Source organism: Orbicella franksi, chromosome 3, assembly GCF_964199315.1.
Source record: "Orbicella franksi chromosome 3, jaOrbFran1.1, whole genome shotgun sequence".
Classification (NCBI taxonomy): domain Eukaryota; kingdom Metazoa; phylum Cnidaria; class Anthozoa; order Scleractinia; family Merulinidae; genus Orbicella; species Orbicella franksi.
Window position 1 is genome coordinate 10491795 of NC_138147.1, and position 21284 is coordinate 10513078.

The 21284-nt window shown below is 48.0% G+C and overlaps 2 protein-coding genes across 2 annotated transcripts in view; one reads left to right on the top strand and one right to left on the bottom strand.

Moving 5' to 3' along the window:
* The window catches only part of LOC145481137 (uncharacterized), a 152361-nt gene that overhangs the window by 32857 nt on the left and 98220 nt on the right, over positions 1-21284 (top strand). The window lies entirely within an intron of this gene.
* Positions 18459-21092, bottom strand: LOC145482302 (uncharacterized). Its single transcript, XM_081460962.1, has 2 exons — positions 19221-21092; positions 18459-18587 (listed from the first exon to the last, which is right to left on the bottom strand). The coding sequence occupies exons 1-2, from the start codon at positions 21090-21092 to the stop codon at positions 18459-18461; spliced, it is 2001 nt and encodes a 666-aa protein (XP_081317088.1).

The following is a 21284-nucleotide window of genomic DNA, read 5'->3' on the forward strand; positions in this document are numbered from 1 at the left end:
GTTGTCTTTCTAAGATCCAAGTGTAACATTTTTTCTATTATTCGTTCTTGCGTAATTTGTTTTTCCTTTGCGTACGCAAATTAGTTTATACTTCTTTTCGTCCTTTTGTTTAGTCTTTTTTTTGCGTCAATTTAGGTGTTTATTCCTTTCTGTCAGTTTTCGCGCCCTCGTTAGCGTTTCTTTGCTGTTTCATCTTCATTAGCGCCTTTCTAAGTTTCTATAGTTTTATTTTCCGCATGTCCTAGCGTATTTTCCATATCATAACTTTGCAGTACAGTTTTGGGGCAGTTCATTTTGGTCCGCGCTTAGCGCAGTTCTATTTAGTTTTCGTGCTAGTCTCTTCGCGTTATTCGCAGTCCGTTTCACAACAGTTTTCTCTGGCCGAAACAATATAAGTGTAATTCACAGTCCTCGTTTTGCAGTTTTATTATTTCTTTATTCGAATTTAGCTTAGTCGCAACTTGTAACTTTTGCTCTTTTACTATTTTAGTTTCAACCCACGCTGTTTGTATCCACGCTATTTGCATCTACGCCGCTCGTATGTACACTCTTTGTACCACGCCGTTTTGATTTGTGGAGTTGTTTATTAAAGGCCAAAGAGAGTTTTTACGCTTATTGCAGTTTCATCGTTGAAAATTGTTGGTGACATGTCGTTTCGTCATGAGCTTTAGCCGCAAGCAGCTTACAGATCCCGTCGCCCGGCGAGTTGGAACACGCGTGCGACAACCAAACCGTTCACTGGATTTTGAGGCGTCTAACCTGGAAACACTTCGTTTAAAGAAAAATTCAAGGTCTGGTCACCTATCTACCGTAACAGCCATTTCCAATGAAATTTCTGGCTTCCTTACTGATGATCATAATCTTCAGGAGGTTAAGGAGAAGCTTCCTTACTTGGACAACGCTTTTGAAAGATTCAAAGAGGCCCATCGCGACTACGTCGGAGAAATTCTGGATGAGAACGCCATTATTGAGGGTCAACGCTATCTTGAAGACAAAGCGAGAAAGGTTCGTGTGTTCCGTCAGGAGATCGTCGACTGGATAATTAATATTGAACACAAGCTATTAGCTGAATCGCTTCAAGTAGATTCGGCGGTGAATCCCGAGGATTCAATTAGTTGTGCTGGCACACCAATTCATTCAGGTGCTTCCAAGGTTTCAAAACATTCAAGTCGAGCAAGTTCACGTGGTGGCCGTGCTTCATCAGTTGCAGTCGCGAGAGCCAAAGAAGCCGCAAGAATTGCCGAGTTAAAAGCCGAAATTTCTATGCTCGAAAAGCACCAAACACTCGAAGAGAAAAAGTTTCGTTTGCAGCAGGAAGAATTACGCCTTAACCTCGAAGCCGAAATGGTCAAGACAACAGCTCAGGAGAGGGTCTACGCAGCAATGACCTCCCCGTCTCTACCGGAGGTGAAGCCTTTAAAATTGGAGACAGAGCTCCAGGATCAGGATCCCCCTCGTACCAGCCCCCGCGCGAAAAGGTCTTTTCCAGGCGAGGTGCACCACCCAGGCCAGGGCGCGTCCATGGATTCTGTTCCTTACGGCCAGTTTGATTATCAAGCGTGTACAGTCGGCGAGGATCTGAGAAAGGAAACGATTGGTTTGCAGCGGCAACAGACTGCTCTTCAGTTTCAGCAGAATAGAATAATGGAATTGCTAGCGCATAATCAGAATAGTAACAAACTTCCGCAGCCCCGTGTTCCTGTGTTTGACGGAAACCCCACTGAATACCGTACCTTCGTTCGCGCTTTTGAAAATTTGGTAGAATCCAGAACATTTAGCAGTACTGATAGACTCTATTACCTCGAGCAGTTCACCGCAGGAGACGTTAAGGAACTTGTGAGATCCTGTCATCATTTACCAGCGGAAGAAGGTTACGATGAGGCTCGTAGGCTTCTGAGAAGGAAGTATGGTGACGATTATTGCATAGCATCCGCTTACGAGATAAAGGCCCTCGACTGGCCGAGCATAAAGGCAGAAGATGGTGTGGCTTTGAATCGTTTTTCAGTCTTTCTCGCAAGTTGCAAGAACGCATTGGCAGGTAGCCAGTACATTTCTAAGTTTGATCAGCCAGGAAACATTCAAAAGTTGGTGCTCAAGATTCCTTACAGCATGAGAGAAAGATGGCGTCGCTTAGCTGATGACATCATGGACAGACAGTTAAGGCCAGTACAGTTCAGTGACTTAGTTGCCTTTGTTGATCGCGAAGCAAGAATACTAACCAACCCAGTCTTTGGCAAGATATCCGATACCGTAAGATCGGCGCCTGGTCAGCCGTCCTCTGGTAGCAAGACATCCAATCCCAAGAACCTCAGTCTCTTAGCACATGTAGGCGATAGTGAAGGTCCTACCAGTGAGACGGTTCCGCAGGGTGTAAAGGAGCCAAGTCAACGCGCCGATGGACAGCAGGGACCTCAGACTCGCAAGGTTCAGCTATCTGGAATCGATCAGGGTCCCTCACAAGGGAAAAATCGGTGTCTCTATTGTAGCAGAAACCAGGCCCTTGAGGATTGTCAGTCATTGCGGTGGAAACCCTACCAAGACATAATTCAATTCCTATTGTCCAAAAAGCTGTGCTTTGGATGTTTATCCACCGAACATGTCGCAAAGTTCTGCCCGCAGAGGAAAAATTGCAAGATTTCGAACTGTAAAGGACGGCATCCTACTGTTTTACATACAAGCCCTCGTGAGAGACCAGCTGTCGACGTTGGAGTGGGTACGGAGGACGTAATCAGCACTCAAGTTTGTAGTCACATGGTAAAAACGGGCACCAGTGCTAACAGTGAGACTTCGGGAGAGGGTCGTAGGACAGGCATGGCCGTAATACCAGTTAGAGTGAGAGCGAAAGATAGTGATAAGAGCGTCATCACCTACGCCTTCTTGGATAACGGTAGCAACTCCAGTTTCTGTACTGAATCGCTCATGAAGCAGCTCGGGATTAATGGTCAGCAAGTTAAGATATCCCTGTCTACTCTTGAGAAGAAAAATAGCATCACCAACAGCTTCCTGGTTCGCGACCTTCTTGTATCCGATCTGGATGAGAACGAGTGGATTAGCCTCCCGACTCTTTACACCAGGCCGGAGATTCCTGTGTCCAGCAGTGACATTCCAACTCAGGACGACGTTGATCATTGGCCCCACTTGCAAGGAGTTTTTCTACCTCGTCTCGACGCTGAGGTTGGCCTTTTGATTGCTAGTGACGTTCCCAAGGCTCTCGATCCACTTGATATCAAACACAGTCAAGACGGTGGTCCTTATGCTTCAAGAACGCGAATCGGCTGGGCGGTAAATGGTCCCTTACGCCGTCGTCACCATAGTTCACGGTCATCCACTTTTGTTGCTAAAGTCGATCACCGGCTCCAGCAGATGATAGAAGACTTCTACAATCGCGATTTTACTGATCCCACCGTTGATAGCAAGACAGAGATGTCTCAAGTCGAACGTAGATTTATGCAAATCGCCGAACAGGCGGTGGAATTGAGAAATGGACACTATCAAATCTCTTTACCGTTTAAGGATCGCCGACCGCCTGTACCCAGCAACAAGGCTCATGCCTGGCAGCGCGCCATTTGGTTGAAGAAAAGGCTGGAAAGAGACCCGAAGTTGTACCAAGATTATAAGGCCTTTATGGAAGACATTCTCTCCAAAGGATATGCACGCAAAGTGTCCCCTGATCAGAAGAGCCCCGCGAAGGGCACCGCCTGGTACATACCGCACCATGGTGTTTACCACCCTCGCAAGCCAAGAAAGATCCGCGTAGTGTTTGACTGTTCGGCCAAATTTATGGGAAAGTCTCTCAATGACATGCTGTACAAGGGCCCGGACCTAACCAGTTCGCTTGTAGGAGTCCTGTTGAGGTTTCGTGAAGAGAGAGTGGCCGTTATGGCGGACATAGAGTCCATGTTCCACCAAGTGAGAGCTCCCGATCCTGACAGTTCCTTTCTGCGTTTTCTTTGGTGGGAGGATGGCAACATGGCGCGCGAATTACAAGAATATCAGATGGTAGTTCACTTGTTTGGAGCCATTTCATCACCGGCTTGCGCAAATCTCGCACTCCGCAAGACAGCAGAAGATAATCGTCACAGCTTCCCTCCTGACGTCATCAACACAGTTAAAAGAAACTTTTATGTTGAGGATTGTTTGAAGTCCCTCCCTGGCGAGCAGAAAGCCGTTGAGCATGTTGGCAGTTTATGCACTTTACTATCACGTGGTGGTTTCAAGCTAACCAAATGGGTCAGCAATAGCCGTGATGTTCTGCAAGCCATCCCTGAGAAGGAGCGCGCAAAGGACATCAAGGACATGGACATAAGGAAGGACGAGTTGCCTGTTCAGCGAGCCCTAGGAGTTCAATGGTGTGTAGAATCCGACTCGTTCCGCCTCAGAGTCAACATTAGCTCCCATCCACCAACGCGTAGGGGTATCTTGTCTCTAGCGAGTGCTATTTTCGATCCGTTGGGATTCCTGGCACCGTTCGTTCTGACCGCGAAAGAAATCCCTCAAGATCTTTGTCGCATTAAGCTAGGATGGGATGACGAGATCCCGACTGAGTACGCTGCACGTTGGGAAAATTGGCTAGCAGATGTTCCAAAGCTCTCGGAGTTTGCTGTGAGTCGCTGTTTAAAGCCAGAGGATTTTGGTCCCGTTAAATCCAGTCAGCTGCATCACTTCTCTGATGCCTCAGAAGCTGCTTATGGTTCAGTGACTTACCTTCGACTGGTCAGCCATGAGGACCGAGTTCATTGTTCCTTCCTGTTTGGAAAATCACGCGTTGCTCCTTTGAAAGCTATTTCTGTTCCTCGTTTAGAGCTCTCGGCCGCAACCGTTTCTGTGCGACAAGACAAGATGCTCAAGGAAGAGCTGGAGATGCCTCCTAATTGCGAATCCGTGTTTTGGTCAGACAGCATGTCAGTGCTTCCTTATGAGAACACACATATAAAGTGGGGGTTCTGGCACAGTGGTCAGCAAGGTGCAAAAACCGTCCGAAAAAAGCCCCCCAGTTACTTCTCCTCAGACTAAAGCTTCGGAGAAGTAACTGGGGGGCTTTTTTCGGACGGTTTTTGCCCTTGCTGACAACTGTGTCCAGAACCCCCACTTTATATGTGTGTGTGTGTGTGTGTGTACTGTGCCAGAAATGTGTGTGTAACGCAACAGCAAAGCGAAAAAGCTGGTCCATCGTCCGTAAACAATATGCACGGATGTGCCCTTCACTTGTTTGTACAAAACTGTGCCAGAAAATTTTTCCTATTGGAGGAGTGCATGCTCAGTGTATACTGCGCCGACATGGCTGCATGTGGACTTTCCGAGGCCATTCAAAGCCTCCCTCCAGAGCTTCGTGAGATGATTCTCAAGGAGTACATCGCGACAAAAATCAAGGAAAAAAAGGAAATGGGGTGGGACAAGGTACACGAGAATATTTTAAAACTGCCTTTCTGCGAATTCAAGCACCAGATTGTGCAGATGATTATTTGCTTTGAATATGCGGACTGCTGCTTTTTCGAGGGTTGTTGTTTCCCCTGTTTCGAAAGGGAGGAAAAGATTCATAAAGCATCGATAAGCCGGCCGATGGAGTTAATAGAGGCCAGCCCAGAGCACAAGAATTTTTTAAAAACATGCTCCTGGGATGGTTATAATTGGCACTAGTGGTTCCTTTTTGGCCGGGAGCGTTAGCGAAAAAGGCGGCGACTAACCTTCGTTCGAAGCAAAGTTTTGCGAGTTGCGTGACATTTTTTCTCAGAAAGACTGGAATCAAATATTCCCCCAGGCCCCTTGGCCGAGCAGTAAAGAAAAACATGGAGGACAACTCAAGATTTTTTTGTTTGGTCCGAAAATAACGAACCAGAACAAAATTCACCAAAAAAATACGCCCAGGCAACGCGCTTTAAGTTATTTTTTCACCACAGAAGCTGCCGAAGTGAAGCGAGCAGGAGGAAACGAGAAAACAGAAAGATTCGATCGTAGCATTAGATCGCTCGTAACATGAAATATTCTTAAACAAGGGCCTCGATCGAGTCTGTTTAAGTTTCCTCTGCTTCTCGCATGGCTTCAACGACTTGATATGTTATCTGTCTGACCTCTTTCTGCCAAACGGGCGAAGAAAGTTCTGTGAACATAAAGCAAACGTGAAACAGCACAAGCATTTTGGCCTTCAGAGCTGTTGTTGGGATAAAATTTATTCAGCCAAGCTCTAAATATAGCAAAAGCATGACATCATCTCGCCACCCAAAAGCGCATGCGTATGTGTAAAAACCTGCGGATTTAGGCAAAGGACAGAGAAGCACACCACAAGTGAAAGGATCGGCGGCAGGATCAATGTATATAGCTTGAGAAACAATACAATATATCAGCGAGCAAATGATGGTGCTTTGGGATGTGAGGGTGGCCACCTCTGATTCCTAATACGGCACGTACAGGCGCTTGTCAGGGGTATGGGGTGAGACCGTCCACGGTGACAACCCCGGGTGAACCCGCCCCGGCCCAGTGGAGACTGGGAGGTGCTCAGAGGTCCCTCGGGATCTCAAACCTCGTCCGGAGGTATAACGGGACAGCCGCCTTGTCAGCGGCGGGAAAAGTCCTAGCCGGGGCTGGGCAAAGAACAGCCAACGAGCATTTCCCGACAGGGTTTTGCTTTTTTCGTGTGACCTGTCACGCAACGTCACGCGTGACAGCAACGTAACCAGTCACACAACGTCACGCGTGAAGGTAACGCGGTGTAACACAATCACCTGTTTTTGATAAGACTAAGAGAGAGTTTTGTGTTTTTTCGCTCAAAATTTAGTTCAAACCTGGTGTTTAATCCGCAAGTTTTTTTCTATATTCTTCCCGAACCTGGTTTCTTATTTTTTCGATATCTGGCTGGATCGGATTTGTTTGTATTCGCGCAAAGTTCGAGCGTAAAGTCTCATTAAGCTGGAGATATTTCTGCATATCACGTGTGATCAGTTGAAATTCCGTGTCAGAAACCCGATTATCATTAAGAGCCTGGGAGACGGCGAGGTTAATCGAGTCATGTTTTGCAATAGCCAGAGAATGGATTCTCGAGTGCTTATTGACTTTGCGTTCAAGCTTGTTGTTGACAACGGACAGGCCAGTGGAAACTGCGCCAGATAAAGCGGCAATCCCGGCAACAGGTGCTCCGACAACAATTCCAACACCAGTGAGTGATGTTGCAACAGCCCCAGAAGACAGAACTGCTGTGAAGCGCTTTCCAGGCTTTTTTGTATTTTTTCAACACAAGCCTGTAATGCTCGACCTCAGCAGAAATTTCTTTTTCAATTCTGCTTATCTCGGTTAGCCGGAAATTCTCGGCATTCATCGTTTCGGGAAGGCTTGGATAGATGTCAGGCGGTGCACTTGGTGGCAACAGATTTGCCGAAGACATTGCGTATATATAGAAATTTAATTTAACTCTAATTCAAAAAGAAGAGGCAACCCCTTGAAATCAAAGAGTTCACCATTTTCATCTTTGACGCTAATGGTGATGCTGTTTATGGACTTGTCTGTAGAAGCGTCACGGAAAACATTTTGTGGTGAGTCGATGTTATAGCTGACTTTTTCATAAGGCTTTCCTCTGACGTCAACCTTGGCAAGAAGGTCTGACTTCTTTCCATTCAAAAAGTTTTTTGTTGAGTCAACGAGATCGCAGTGGATAAAGTAGCAACTCGGGCTGTTAAGCTTTTTGATATATTCTTCTTTCCTCATATCTCTCCCGATTCCAAGAAAATTAGCCAAACTGTAATCAACGGAAACTTCTTTCGCTTGATTAGTGTTGCCTAAATTGGCAGCGACGGTTGTAATTTTAAGAACAGAATTGGGGTTATTCGTTTCTAAGACCAATTTCCCATTTTTCTTGTAATGTTCAAAACTGGATTGCAGTTCTTTTACAATGCTCTCGACATTGTAATGCCCTTGAGGCAAAGATGCAACCACGTCGTCGGTTCCTTTGAAAAACATTCTGCCAACACGATTCAGATTATGCCACGAGTTGAAAAAAGAACAACTCAAAAGTCTGACATAGCTTGCTCCTGGGAGGGGTTCTTCAAAATAGATGGTCTCGCCGTTCTGTTGCCTGACAACAGTGAGAACAACCATTTTTATATTCAACAAATAAAATTGTGTTCAAATAATATGGCGAATGTGTGGAAAGATCCAAACATTGTGATAAAAGACGCAATAGCCAAGACAAATGCATGGATAGAATTTGCAGCACATTTCCCCAAGGCCGATAGATCGCGTTTCGTCGCTCAGGGGAGTACAGACGGAAAAAACGTAACGGAAGAAATCTTTTTCAAAGAGGGCCCAGGCTCGCTTCAAAGCGTCTTCGGCTCAGACAAAAAATATTGGAGCGAGGAAATGAAAAAGGCGCTCGGTTTGGAAGAAAAGCGGTCGGGGGACATTGCATGGTTTCCTTACCAGCTGGCGCCGCTTGGTTCAAAAGTTTCCTTGCCCATCCCTGCCGTACCTTTCGACGGCAAAGCGCAAAGTTTGAAAAAAATATTCGACGCCCCAATCCAAATATACGTCACGCCTGAACAATATTTCACGACAAAATTCCGAGAAATATTTGAAAAAACCAAACTCAGGCACACGTCGGCAGTCGAATCAAAACGCTGGCTGGGAGGGCCTGACATGAAATATTGGCCGCAGCAGCTCAACTTCGGGGTTTTCTGTGCGACACAGGGGTTCGGAGTTTCTCGCGAAATCTTTGACAGCGGGATGGATCTCCCCCCGCAGATAAGAGCTTTCTACAAATTCCACGTATATTTCACGGTCAGGCGCATTTTGTACCAGCTTGGAGGAATTCAGAGTATGAGCGCTTTGCCCGGAGACTCGCCGTTCAACCAATACAACAATCATTACGACGTCGCTTCGTACAAAAGGATATGCAGCGAGTTCGGCATTGCCCCCTCGAGCGATTTCCGCTTCACGCACGGGAAAAACCACGGTCTGGGAAGAATTTACGTGTACGCGACCGGCGCGGGCCCGTCGAAAACCGACTATAAATACCCTGGATGGAACAAATTCAGTGATGAAGGCGGCAAAGCTATAAATGGGGACTTGATCTATTGCATCGAGCCAGGGGCCGCTTCTGATGCTCAAGCGGACTGGTTCGCGCCAAACACCGCGAACGGTTTGACGCAGGTGGGCTTGTCGAGAATCAACCAGTCAATCGAGGCTTTCATTTACTGCATCCTTAGCGCGCAAGTCAACGTCCGCAGCAGCATTCTCGGCTATGGCGGTCGGGCGAGAGAAGCCCAGAGCGAGTTCCTGGTGCTGATGGAAGACGCGATCAGACAGCCCGACTTGGCCGCGAGCGTGCAAAGGTACCAACTCGCGGTGGACCAAGCGAAGGTGAGGCTCAATCTCGCTTTAGCCCCCATGGCCTGGCTCATGCCCGCGCAAATGATAATCAACACCGCAAGCACAATCGGTTACAACAACAAGCTGAAACAGGCTGTGTCTGGGATGAACCTTGGGGTGAACAACGAGGTAAATCCAGACACAAAAAAGCTGGGCTCAAACTCATGGCAGGCGGCCCGTCAAAAATTAACCCGCCCAATAGCCACCCGTCCAACCCGATACACAAAGCCGCAACAGCCGAATCGAAGCGTGGGGTTCCATCTTCGTCCGAAACTCAACAAGCGCAGCCAACGGCGCAAAAAAGAGAGCCCCCCACGGCTCCAGACAAAACACCGCAACACGAAAATAACAAAACGGCTGTCATTGTCGGTGTTGTTGTTTTATCGGCTTTGCTGTTTATGGCTTGGAGGTAAAGCCCCGCTGGCTAACGCTGCTTCTTAAAATATTTTTCGAACAAAAAGGCCACCGCGGCAAGAATGAGCAGCCAGGTGTGCTCGGCCAGAAACCCGACGACTTGGCCGGCGGCTTTGAACAGGAAGCTCACGATCGAGCCAATCAGCCCGGGCAGCAGAGAACCGAGTTTCGCGGCAATATCTTTGAGGCCGTTTCCCAAAGCTTTGCCGGTGGCTTTCAGACCTCTGGTGAGGACCCGATGACAGCGCCGATTGTGGTACCGGCGACGAGAAGAATGGCGGTCAACGTCACGCCATATTTTTTGAAGATCTCCTTGACCCATTCCAAGAGAGGCCGCCCCCTTTCCCTTTCCACGATCTGAGGTTGCAAATGCGCGATCTCCTCGTTTCTTTCTGCAACTCTGCCTTCTGCGGCTTCTTTTTCGGAGGGCGAAGCATTCTCATCTTGGGTGATCGCCTGGTCTTCCTCGTTTTGGCGCTGCAGCTCGCTTTCCCGCTCTTTCAGGGCGTCCAACGGTTTTGTTTGGTTGTACCTTTCTTCCATGGCGTTTGTTTCGCTCCCTTTTTCAGCGATGCTGGCCCTGAGTCTGTCAGCCTTGGCTTGTTCCTTTTCTCTGTTTTTTGCTTTTTTCGTAAGCGAATCCAATTCTTTTTTCTTGTTTTCAAGATCGGTTTGATAGTTCTTTTTCAGTTCTTTGAGCCTACGCAGCTCTGCTTCACTTTCAAGGTTCGAACCATCTTCGTCCTGAAAGACATCGATCTTAGCATCAGTTTGCTCGATTTTACGTCTCAGATCTTCAACTTTTCTCTTTTCTTCTTCTCTTTGCGAGTAGAGTGTTTCAGCCTGTTGTTGTTGATTTTCAGCTTCTACCAGTCTTTGTTTCATTTCTCTGATAGTATCCCGGTCTTCTACAATGATGACATTAGCTTTACGCCCCAGAGCTGCTTCTTTCAATCTTATGAAAGATTTTTTGAAGAGTCACGCCGTCTTTTTGGAAAATTCTGTACTCTTTATTTGCGGGCTTCACAACAAGCGAAGTTTGATTCCCTTCATGACTTTTTCGTCATCAGGATGAATAAAAGCCCCGAACAAAGGGGTTTCTTCCTGATAAGAAGTGTCAGGCAGGCCGGACTGCTCGTGAGGAAAAGTACTCATTTCCGTTTGTTCGCCCCCGTGGTTGGGGTCGCCAGGTTGGTAGGGAGTTGACGCCGCGCCTGGCTGAAAACGACGGGTTGTGTCAACCTCTTGTTCGCCTTCATCAGAGTCGTGGTCAAGCCGGTTGTCAAGGTCCGGGTCCTTGTAACCAAATTCGCCACCGCCTTCCGCCATAGCGATATATTTCAAGCCAATTATTATTTTTCAAATTAGAAATAATCGTCGGAGTGTTATACACAATGGCAGTTCCAGAGAACCTTCGCGCAACATACAGCAAAAAAACATTACAAGGCATGCAGGCCGAGCGCTCAGTCAAGCGGATCACCCTTTCCCGCACTGAAGCCAACCCCGGCGAAACTCTGTACGTTTACGTTCCCAAGCTGAACGCGAACGAAGTTCTGGTGCCGGGCTCGCTAGCGCTTGTCTTTAACATTGACCTTTCTGGAGGGCACGCCAACAACTTTCTTGTCCAGAACGTCACGCGAGCGCTGGTTGACAGGCTGCACGTGAAGTTTGCAAGCACTACCCTGCATGACACGGTTGGCTATGGCATCTACAAAATCTTTGATGACCTTTTCCTTTCGCAGGAGGAAAGAGACAACAGGATCCTCGAAGGGATTCAGAGTGAGAAACTATGCAAGATCCGCTCAGGCGCGGGAGACAAGGAAACCTCGGGCGTCGACGCTGAAAAAAAGCTGAACGAGGTGTACGGGAGCAAGTACCGGATCAGGCTGGACCATCAGATCTTAACCGACCACGGCGTTTTCTACCCCCAGGCCCTTTACAAAGACCTCACGTTCGAAATAACCCTGGCTGAAGCTGTACATGTGGTCAATGGCTCCGATACAACCCAGCTGAAATACAAGCTGACCAACATCCAGCTCGAGTACGATATGATCCGCAGCAAGACTCTGGCAGACGAGGCGCATAGCGTTTACTCCAGCGGAAAAGAGTTCGCCTTTGACCACGTGATGCGTTACAAAGTGGTGCCCTTCAAAAAAGACACCGACACGATGATGAACATCAAAATCGATGCCCAAAACAGGTCACTAAAAGCTATCCTGCTACTGTTCAGAGAGCCGTATGCTGATGGCGCCAGAGATTCAGAAAAATACGTCTTCCCGGATCTGACGAAAGTCCGCGTCACTATCAACGGCTCGCCCAACATGATTTACAACAACGGCTTCGAAGGCAAGGACATGTGGGAAGAGGCCCAAAGCTTCTTCCTTAAGAAAAAAAATAAAACCGAGCACATGGATGTTACAAAGTTTTACACCGGAGACAATTTCGGGCTTCTGATTGATATGCGCTCCATGGCGGACCAAGAAATTCATGGAAGTGGCAAGCGCATTGTGAACAGTACGGACGGGGTCCAGCTGGAAATCGAGAGGAAAGCCGAAGGCTCAGGCAACGTGAACTGCCACGTATTCGTCATCGCCGACTCCCAGTTCAACATTATGGAAAGACAGCTGGAATCTGTACAGAATTAATATGGACCCAAGCAAGATACCCTTCAACGCTCTCATCGTGGGGCCGACCAATTCAGGCAAATCGAGGTTCGTGGTGGACCAGCTCTACGGCCCGTTCCGCGGCAAGTTCGACTTCATCGTGCTCATCTGCCCGACGTTCACGCACAACAAGACCTACCACCGGCTTGGCGAAAACGATCCGAGAATGGATGTGATAGTCTGCAAGCAGCACGACGTGGAAAGGTGGTTGAAGCTAGTTAGATGGCTTTGCGAGGGCACCAACACGCTCATAATCCTCGACGACTGCGCGGCCTCCAAAGACGTGAAAGGGCGCACAGGCGAGCTGGTGAATCTCGCCTTTTCTGCACGGCATATGGGCATCAGCGTGTGGGCGTTGACCCAGAAGTTGACCGGAATAACACCTTCCTTCCGTGAGAACGTGGCGGCGATCGTCCTCTTTTACACCCCCTCGGCCAGGACAACGAAAGCCATCTTCGACGATTACGCCGGCGAGCTCTCCCCGGATGAGTACAGAGGATTGATTTCAAAGCTGAAAGAGCACAAGTTCTCTTATCTTGTGTTCGCGCTTCGCCACCCGTACGGGTTAAAGTTATTTGAATAAAAATTGCAGCTCTATATAGCCTTGCACAATGGCTGCAGAAGACGCCGAGTTAGCAGAAGTTTTCAACCTTCTTGAAACGGAGCCCGCGCCGTCGAGTGGTCTCGCAGGCGGCCTTGTTCCAACCGCCCCCGGACCCGACATTCCCGCTCTTCGCGAGCAGCTGGCCGTGCTGGTGTCCACAGGCAAAGCCAAAAAGGCCATCGGAGTGCAGCTGACCCACGAGGAGGTGAAGCGCCTGAGCGACAAAGATGTCGAGACATACACCAAACGCTATGAGGCGTACGTGGGCTCAAAGACAACGGAAAGCCTGATCGACAGCTTCATTTTTCTTGCAGCCAAAGTGGTCGGAATGGCCGTCAAAATCAAAGACATCGAGGCTTACCAAAAAGAGCTCAGAAAAGACTACATCTTGAACAAAGAGCTCTCCAATCTGGCCGGCAACCTTGCTTTGAAGTGCGGCCGTTTCCTTCCTGCGGCCAACGCTGTGTTCATCACCACCAAACATATTGATTATAGCCCACAGCAGGGCTCTACCCTGCGCCCCGGGGATGTGGGGTGGGACCCCACACAGTTGCCGGTGCAGAGCCACCCTTCTCGTGATGAAAACGGCAATCCGCTTGAGGGCTTTGAGGACGTTGAGGGAGTACCCGGCTCAGCAACTGCAGAATAAATGGTCACCATTCATCAACAAATGCTGAGGTCTTGCTGACAAGTTGTTAACAATTAAACTTTTTTCATTTGCTTATAATACGGTTCGCTTCAATGTCAACCGAACAATCCGAGGGCGCGCCTGCCGCCGTCACTGCGCCTCAGGTTGAGGCCAAGGCAGCGCCTTCCGCCGTCACTGCGCCTCAGGTAGAGACCAAGGCAGCGCCTGCCGCCGATGTCACACAGCAAACGACGACTCCGACTGCAGCCACGCAGCGCGTAAAAAACCCCAAGCGTGTGGCCGCCGGAAAAATGGTTGCCGAAAGAAATCGTCTGGCCCGGGAAGAACAGAAGAAAGCGGCCGAAGCTTATTACGCAGAAAAGCAAGCGAAAGCCGCCACAGCGGCCCCCAAGCCAGCCCCGGATACAAAAGAAGAAAGCCCAAATAGCGGCGGCCTTTTTGGCCTCAGCGCCAACCAATGGATTGGTATTGGCGGTTTTGGCGTTTCCCTGCTCGGGATCTATTACAAGCGTGAAGAGCTCATGGCAATGGCCAAGCCCGTGTTCGACAAATTCAAAACGCCGGAGCCCGCGAATGTCGAGCCAGAACCTGCTCGCGATACACGGCCAAGAGGATTTAAAAAAATGATTTAAATGTTTGCGCGTGATTCATATCTCACGATGCCGAGCCCGAGCATTTCGCGGGTTCTCATCTGTACAGCAGCAATCGGAGGGATTACGCTTTTTTGGGCCGATTTAACCAAAAAAGCTTACGGAGCGGTGGCACTGCTTGTTAACGAAATGTTTGCTGATAAGGGCGCTCAAGACAGTGAAATCTTTGAAGAATTCGCGGCGGAGTCAGGCGCTCCGCGCGGTGAAAATTTGGGGGGCGCAGGCAAGACAGATTAATTTTGTTTTAAACTTTCGCTCTTTCCTTATATCAAGCGCGCCATGTCCGACAACAAGCTTGTCAAGACCGTCATTGACGCCGCAACTCTCACGGGATTAGCCGCAGGCATCGGCTGGGCCGCGAAAAAGGTTGTGAAAGAGAATTTCACTTCCGATCCCAGCAGCAGCTTTATGAATTACATGAAGTTCACCGCCATGGCGGGCAGCATTGCGCTCAAAAAGTACCTCGAGGACCAGAAAATCCTCCCCGACAGCGTTTAAAAGCAACGATTTGAAAAAATCTTCCGATAATATATTGCCATGGCGAGCATCGCGATCGTGATTGGCGGGGCTGTGTTGAACGTCACGGCTTTTATCGGCGGCAATTATCTCGCGAGGGCGCTCGGCGGGGGCGACAAAGCCGCGCTTGAAGAAAAAAAGCGCCACGACAAAGCTCTCGAAGCTTATCAAGCCGCTTACGCCAATTACACGCGCGACCGAACACAACTTCTCGACAGGATCGCAACTAACGCGCAAACAAAGGAGCAGGCCAAGCAGAACATGACCAACACGGACTACGCCTTCAAACTATACAACCAGGCGCATCCCGGTGCACAGGTGGCGCCCCCCAAGGAGCCCAAGTTCTCAGATTTCTATCAGCCAAGCGAGCAGCAGAAAAACGGTGAACTCGCGTTTGTGGGCGCCGGGCGCTCGCTCTGGGCTACGCGGCGTTCCGGTTCCTTTAAACTTTTTTACGCCTTACTTATATGGACGCCAAACTCGCAAAGATTTACTACGGACCCGGGGCTACTGGAAAGGAATCGCCGCGATCAAAAAATTAGCCGAGGCCACCAAGGTACCTGAAGATGCTGCAAAAAAGTGGCTGATCAGGCAAGCGCTCTGGCAGATATACCTCCCCGCGCCGAAGCGTATTCATCGGCCGAAATTCGACGTTCCAACGCCCAACAAGGTCCATCAGGCGGACCTTCTTTTTCTGCCGCACGACAAGCTCCCTCGCGGCCGCAAAGTTTTCAAATATGCTCTCACCGTTGTCGACGTGGCCAGCCGCTACAAAGAGGTCGAACCCCTGACTTCGAAAAATTCTGATGAGGTCGCCCTGGCCTTTCAGAAGATTTACAAGCGCTCGCCTCTCGAATGGCCCGAAATGCTGCAAGTTGACCCCGGGCGCGAATTCATGGGCGCTGTCACACAAGAGATGGGAAAGCACAAGACATATATGTTCAATGAAGACATAATTCAGGCTCGTAGGAACAGGAGGAAGGCCGAGAGAAGATGGAGGGCAAGTGGTCTCCAAGCAGATCTTGTAGTATTTAAAGCTAAGCGAAATTATGTCATACATTTGATGAATGAAGCTAGATGTACTTATTACAAGGAATTCATTGACGAGAACAGTTCGGACCAATCAAAGCTGTTCCGGGCTAGCAAGAGCCTACTAAATCTGCAAGCGGACAAGTCTCTACCACCTCACACTGACGCCTCTGTTCTTGCAAATGAGATGGGTGAATACTTCATCCATAAAATAGTGACTATTAGATCAAAGCTAGCTGGTGACACGGCCTCTCCTGCGGTTACTGAGCGGGCGCCTCACGGTTCATCGATTAGTGATGACCTTGTCACGCTATCAGAGTTTCAGCCTCTCTCCGAAGAGGCTGTAAGGAAGATGGCTGTGGCTTCTATGAAGACATGTACTCTGGACCCTCTTCCATCATCCATCTTGTTGGTTTGCATAGAGGAGTTACTTCCAGTGATTAGTAGGATGGTGAACGTATCACTAGAGAATGGCTACTTTGCAGATGACTGGAAAAGGGCAGTAGTACATCCTCTGCTCAAAAAATCTGGTCTTCAATTGATAAACAAGAACTTTCGGCCTGTGAGTAATTTACAGTTCACGTCCAAACTCACAGAGAAAGCGGTTGCAGTACAGTTACAAGAGCACATGCTAGTCAATGGCTTGTTTCCAGAATTGCAAAGTGCTTACCGCCAACATAATAGCACTGAGACCGCACTACTCAAGGTGAAGAACGATCTCCTAATGGCGATGGATAAAGGTCAAGTTACGCTGCTGGTGCTTCTCGACTTAAGCTCTGCATTCGACACCGTCGAACATGAGATCCTTCTGGAACGTTTGAGGTCAACAATTGGATTGCAGGGGAAAGTACTTTCATGGTTTGAGAGTTACCTCAAGGGCAGATCGCAGCAAGTGTCTATCAACGGAACTCTCTCAAAGCCGTTTGATTTGAAGTGTGGGGTCCCTCAAGGATCGTGTCTGGGCCCGCTTTTATTTACCATCTACGTGAGTAAGTTGTTCCAGATTCTAAAACACCATCTGCCCTCCGTTCATACTTATGCTGACGATACTCAGTTGTATTTGTCATTTAAGCCCTCTGACTCTTCCAGTGAAGTCGAAGCTGTATCAGCCATGCAAAAGTGCATCTGCGATGTCCGAGCATGGATGAGGGAGGATCAGCTGATGCTCAATGATGACAAGACTGAGTTCCTGATTATAGGTACTCGTCAGCAGCTCTCAAAAGTGTCAATCCAAAGCATCAAGATTGGGCAGACTGAAGTCTCTCCTGTAGCCTCTGCGCGCAATTTAGGCACATGGTTCGATACGCATTTAGAAATGGGAACTCACATTACAAAGACTTGTAGTAGCGCTTTCTATTATTTATACAATATACGTCATATTAGGAAATATTTATCCAGAGAATCAACTGAGAAACTAGTTCATGCTTTTATTAGTAGTAGATTGGATTACTGTAATAGCCTTCTGTATGGAATCCCGGAATATCAGACTATGAAATTGCAACGTGTTATGAATGCGAGTGCAAGACTTATATATCGTGCGCACAAGTTCTGTCATATAACACCTCTACTCGCAGAATTACATTGGTTACCAGTGCGCGCCAGGATACATTATAAGATACTCTTGATAACTTTTAAAATTTTGCATGGCCTATCACCTAAGTACCTTTCAGATTTAATTAGTATTCAACAGCCTTCGTCCTACCATTTGAGGCGCAACGACAATGGTCGTTTGTTGGACAGACCAAGTGTGAAAGCGAAGAAAACATTGGGAGACAGAGCTTTCCAGGTAGCTGCTCCTTTCCTATGGAATAAGCTGCCAAGGTCCGCGCGCGAAGCAACGAACTTAGAATCTTTTAAGACTTTAATTAAGACATTTTTATTTAAGGAATCATTTCAGTTATCTTAGCATATCTATATCTTTATTTGTAATTATCTTTTACCCATTTAATGTAAATATTTTTTATGATTTTGATAGGAAGATTTGTAAAATTTTAGTTATTAATTATTGTTGTGATGCGCTTTTGAATATTTTATAGAAAAGGCGCAATACAAATAATAAATGTTATTGTTATTGTTATATCCGTTGCGGGCGCGTTAACATTCACCGCGACCAGGCACTTGTCGAACGTTTCAACCGCACCCTGGCGGAGCGCCTGTTCGGGCACCAGTACGCTGCGGAGATGCTTCTCCCTGAGGGCAAGCGGTCCACTGCCTGGGTGAAAAGACTTCCTGAAGTTGTTTCGGCTCTGAACAACGAGGTCACAAGCCTTATCGGCATGAAACCCGCCGTCGCCATCAAAGAAAAATCTGTTTACGCAAGGCCGTCGACACCTTACACGAGGCCTGTTGGAAAACGCGAAAAAATCCTCCCCTCTCTTGTCCAAGTTCGTTATCTCTACCAGCCCGGCGAGCTTGAAGGAAGCGTGAAAAGGGCCACGGATCCAATCTGGTCTATGAAAGTTTTCGGCATTGAAAGGTCTTTTTCCAAACCGGATCAGCCCGTTCTATACTATCTGCGCGACGGGCCCAAGCGCGGCTTCGTGCGCGAAGAGCTGCTGGTTGTTCCTCCGAACACACAATTACCCCCAGAGCAACTTTGAAACTTCGGCTTCCAACCCTCTAAGTTCATCATCCGTTAATGTTGACAATATATCCATGCATGTGTACCCGTAAGCTCTTGTATGGATACCATCGTCACCTCTCCATCGCTTTGAATCAAATGGCGAAAGCGAAATTTTGTTAAGATGCATACCGTAGATCTCGTGTCCCTCGCTTCGAAGAATGTTCATTCCATGCCATTGCTGCTTCGCACCGAAAAGCGTTTCCTTGTAATTTTCATGCGTTATTTTTTTCTTGACAACGTTCTTTTTCACACCCTTCGCTTTTTTGATATTTTTTTCGTCCGCCTTGAGGATGGAGTACATTTTCGGTCTCAGACCCACGTACTCTGTGATGGGGGTCCCTGCACATTCGTCTTTATTTTTGCCCAAGACCTTTTTGTTCTTGTTTGAGTGGAGGGGATGCTCCTCCGGGTAGTCGCTCGTGTCGTAAAGGTGCATGTTGTTTTTCATGTCTTCGTAGACGTCTTCTGTTTCGATTATAATCAGAAGGCTGTCGGTGTCCGTGTACAAGAGCTTGCACTTCGAGCCGTACTTCTTTTTAAGCTCGTTGTAAAAGAAGTCGTACATCAGGATCTTGCTGTTGTCGAGGATCGTCATCCCCGTGTAGACCGGCTTGTTGAGAAGCAGCTTGCTTTTTCGCATGTCAATCCCCGCCATGTCGTTTGAAAATAAAACATGCCTTGAGTACAAAGGGCTGGCGATCAATTTCCTTATTTTGACCGTCTCGTTGCCGCGCATTATTTTTATGTCAACGCGGTTTCGCAGGTTTTCCATGGTTTTGCCGGAAACGGAGTTGTTCATGTCCTTGTAAAACTTCTTTTCGAAGTCGCTCTTCGCTTTCTTCCTGAACTCTGTGTTCATTCGGATGTACGGCTCCATCCAGCGTTCTTGTTCGAACTCCAGCACCCTGTGCACACGCTTCAGATAAAACTGCAAGTTTCTGTAATGCACGACGTAGTTCTTTTTGTCATGAAGCGTTAGCAGCAGCTTCTTGCTGTCCGGGGGTTTCAGGTCCAGGTCTTTCATCAGCCCCTTTTGGTATTCCGACATCCACTCCTTTTTTACGGCCTTTTTCTCCGGCGCCAGGGGATAGCTGTTGTGATCCTCGTGAAGTTCTGGCGGGTATTCGAGATCCACCTCGAGAATGCACCCCTTCTTCGCGTTTTCTGTCATCCCAAGAATCTCCTCCTCTGTGGGCAACTCGCGTTTCCACTTGAAACCTCTTATCGGCAGAGGCAAGCTCATCGCCCATCCGTAAAGGTTGTTTGCGTCGAGATAGATGATGTGTTTTTTTGGCTTGCTTGGGTCGTATCCCGGTACTAGCGGGTTGTTTGCCTTGGCGTACCTCTTGCTCACCATCGAGATTCCGCCCCGCATTCCCCTTTCCACGAAGAGATGCATTTCGTAGTCTGTTAAGAGCTCGAGCTCGACCCCCGTCTTTTTCAAGAGCGCATCCCAGGAGAGTCCGGGCGACGTGTAATAATGCGCTGGATCCAACCCGTACTGCTTAAGGCACAGGTTTCGGAAGTTCTCAAAAACATCCGCCAGCAGCGCGACGTCCGTTTTCACGTAAAGATCGTGATAGTCGCCCAGCGTTTTGCATCCAAAAGCCTCCCAGACGGCCTGCGCGTGCGCGTACTCTTCGTCTGTTATGTGCTCGTCGTTCAGCTTGCTGTAAAACTTCTCTTTGTCCGGAAGCCTTGTCTCGCTAAATCTTTCCCTTGAGTCCATGTACTCGTAAGGGTAGATCCCTTTTTTGTAAAGCAGGTCGCTTCCTTTCGAAATCGTTGATGTTATTTTCAATGACTCCTTCGGCGTTGCGCTTACAAGTGAATCGAGACTTCCTTCCAAAAAGTTCAAACTGTCGATGAAACGCAGACCTCCGACCGAGAATGTGATGTATTTTTCCATGTTGTTGGCGACGCATTCCACCTTTTTCTCCAGCTTCGACATCGCTTGCATCAAGTGGTGCGCGTCGTAGCCCCTCAGGTTGTGGAATACGACTGGTATTGGGTCCGTCTTGGGGTTTATTCGCAATTTCTTATTGCATTCGCTGGGCGCGGCTCCGCGGAACCTGCCCGTTATGTGGCAATGGTCCTTTACCGCGTCTCTGAAGTTTTTCTTCATGAAAGGTTCTGCGCAGAACAAACATGTTTCCTGATTTTCTGCAACCCATTCGTCAATTTTGTCTTTTTCTTTTCTTTCTCTTTTTGGGCCAACAAATTTTATTTCTTTGAGCGCCTCGTAATAACAACCTTTGTGACTTTGGCCGCAATAGCTCCCTATGTCGTGGTCCCAGATGGGCTTTGAGTCTAAGAATTCTCCTTTTATCAAACTTTTGTTACAAACGTTGCAGTAGTTTGCGTTTTTGAATTTTCCCCAGTCTTCCGCCGTCATATCAATCGGCTTTGGTGCGGCCAAACTCTCTCTTATTTTCTCTTCTTCCTGCAGAACGGCACTTAAAAACTCCCACACCGCGTTTTCGCCCCTGTACGTGTTCGAACCAACCACTTTTCCATCGCTTCTCACAACAAGATAAGAGTAACCGCATGCCTCGTGCTTTTCAGTCTTCTTTGTGTAGCTTTTTTGCATTCTCTCACGCTCACAACCCAGAATCTTTCTGATAATTGCCTCAAAGTCCGCGTAAATAACGAAGGGCATCTTCATCTGTTTTTTGAAGTTTTTTGAAAGAAAGGATGTTTTCCCCCTCTTTCGGCATCTCAATCCTTGTCGGCCTGCCATTCACACCATTGCAATATTTTTTGTGATCCACGAGTAAGTCTT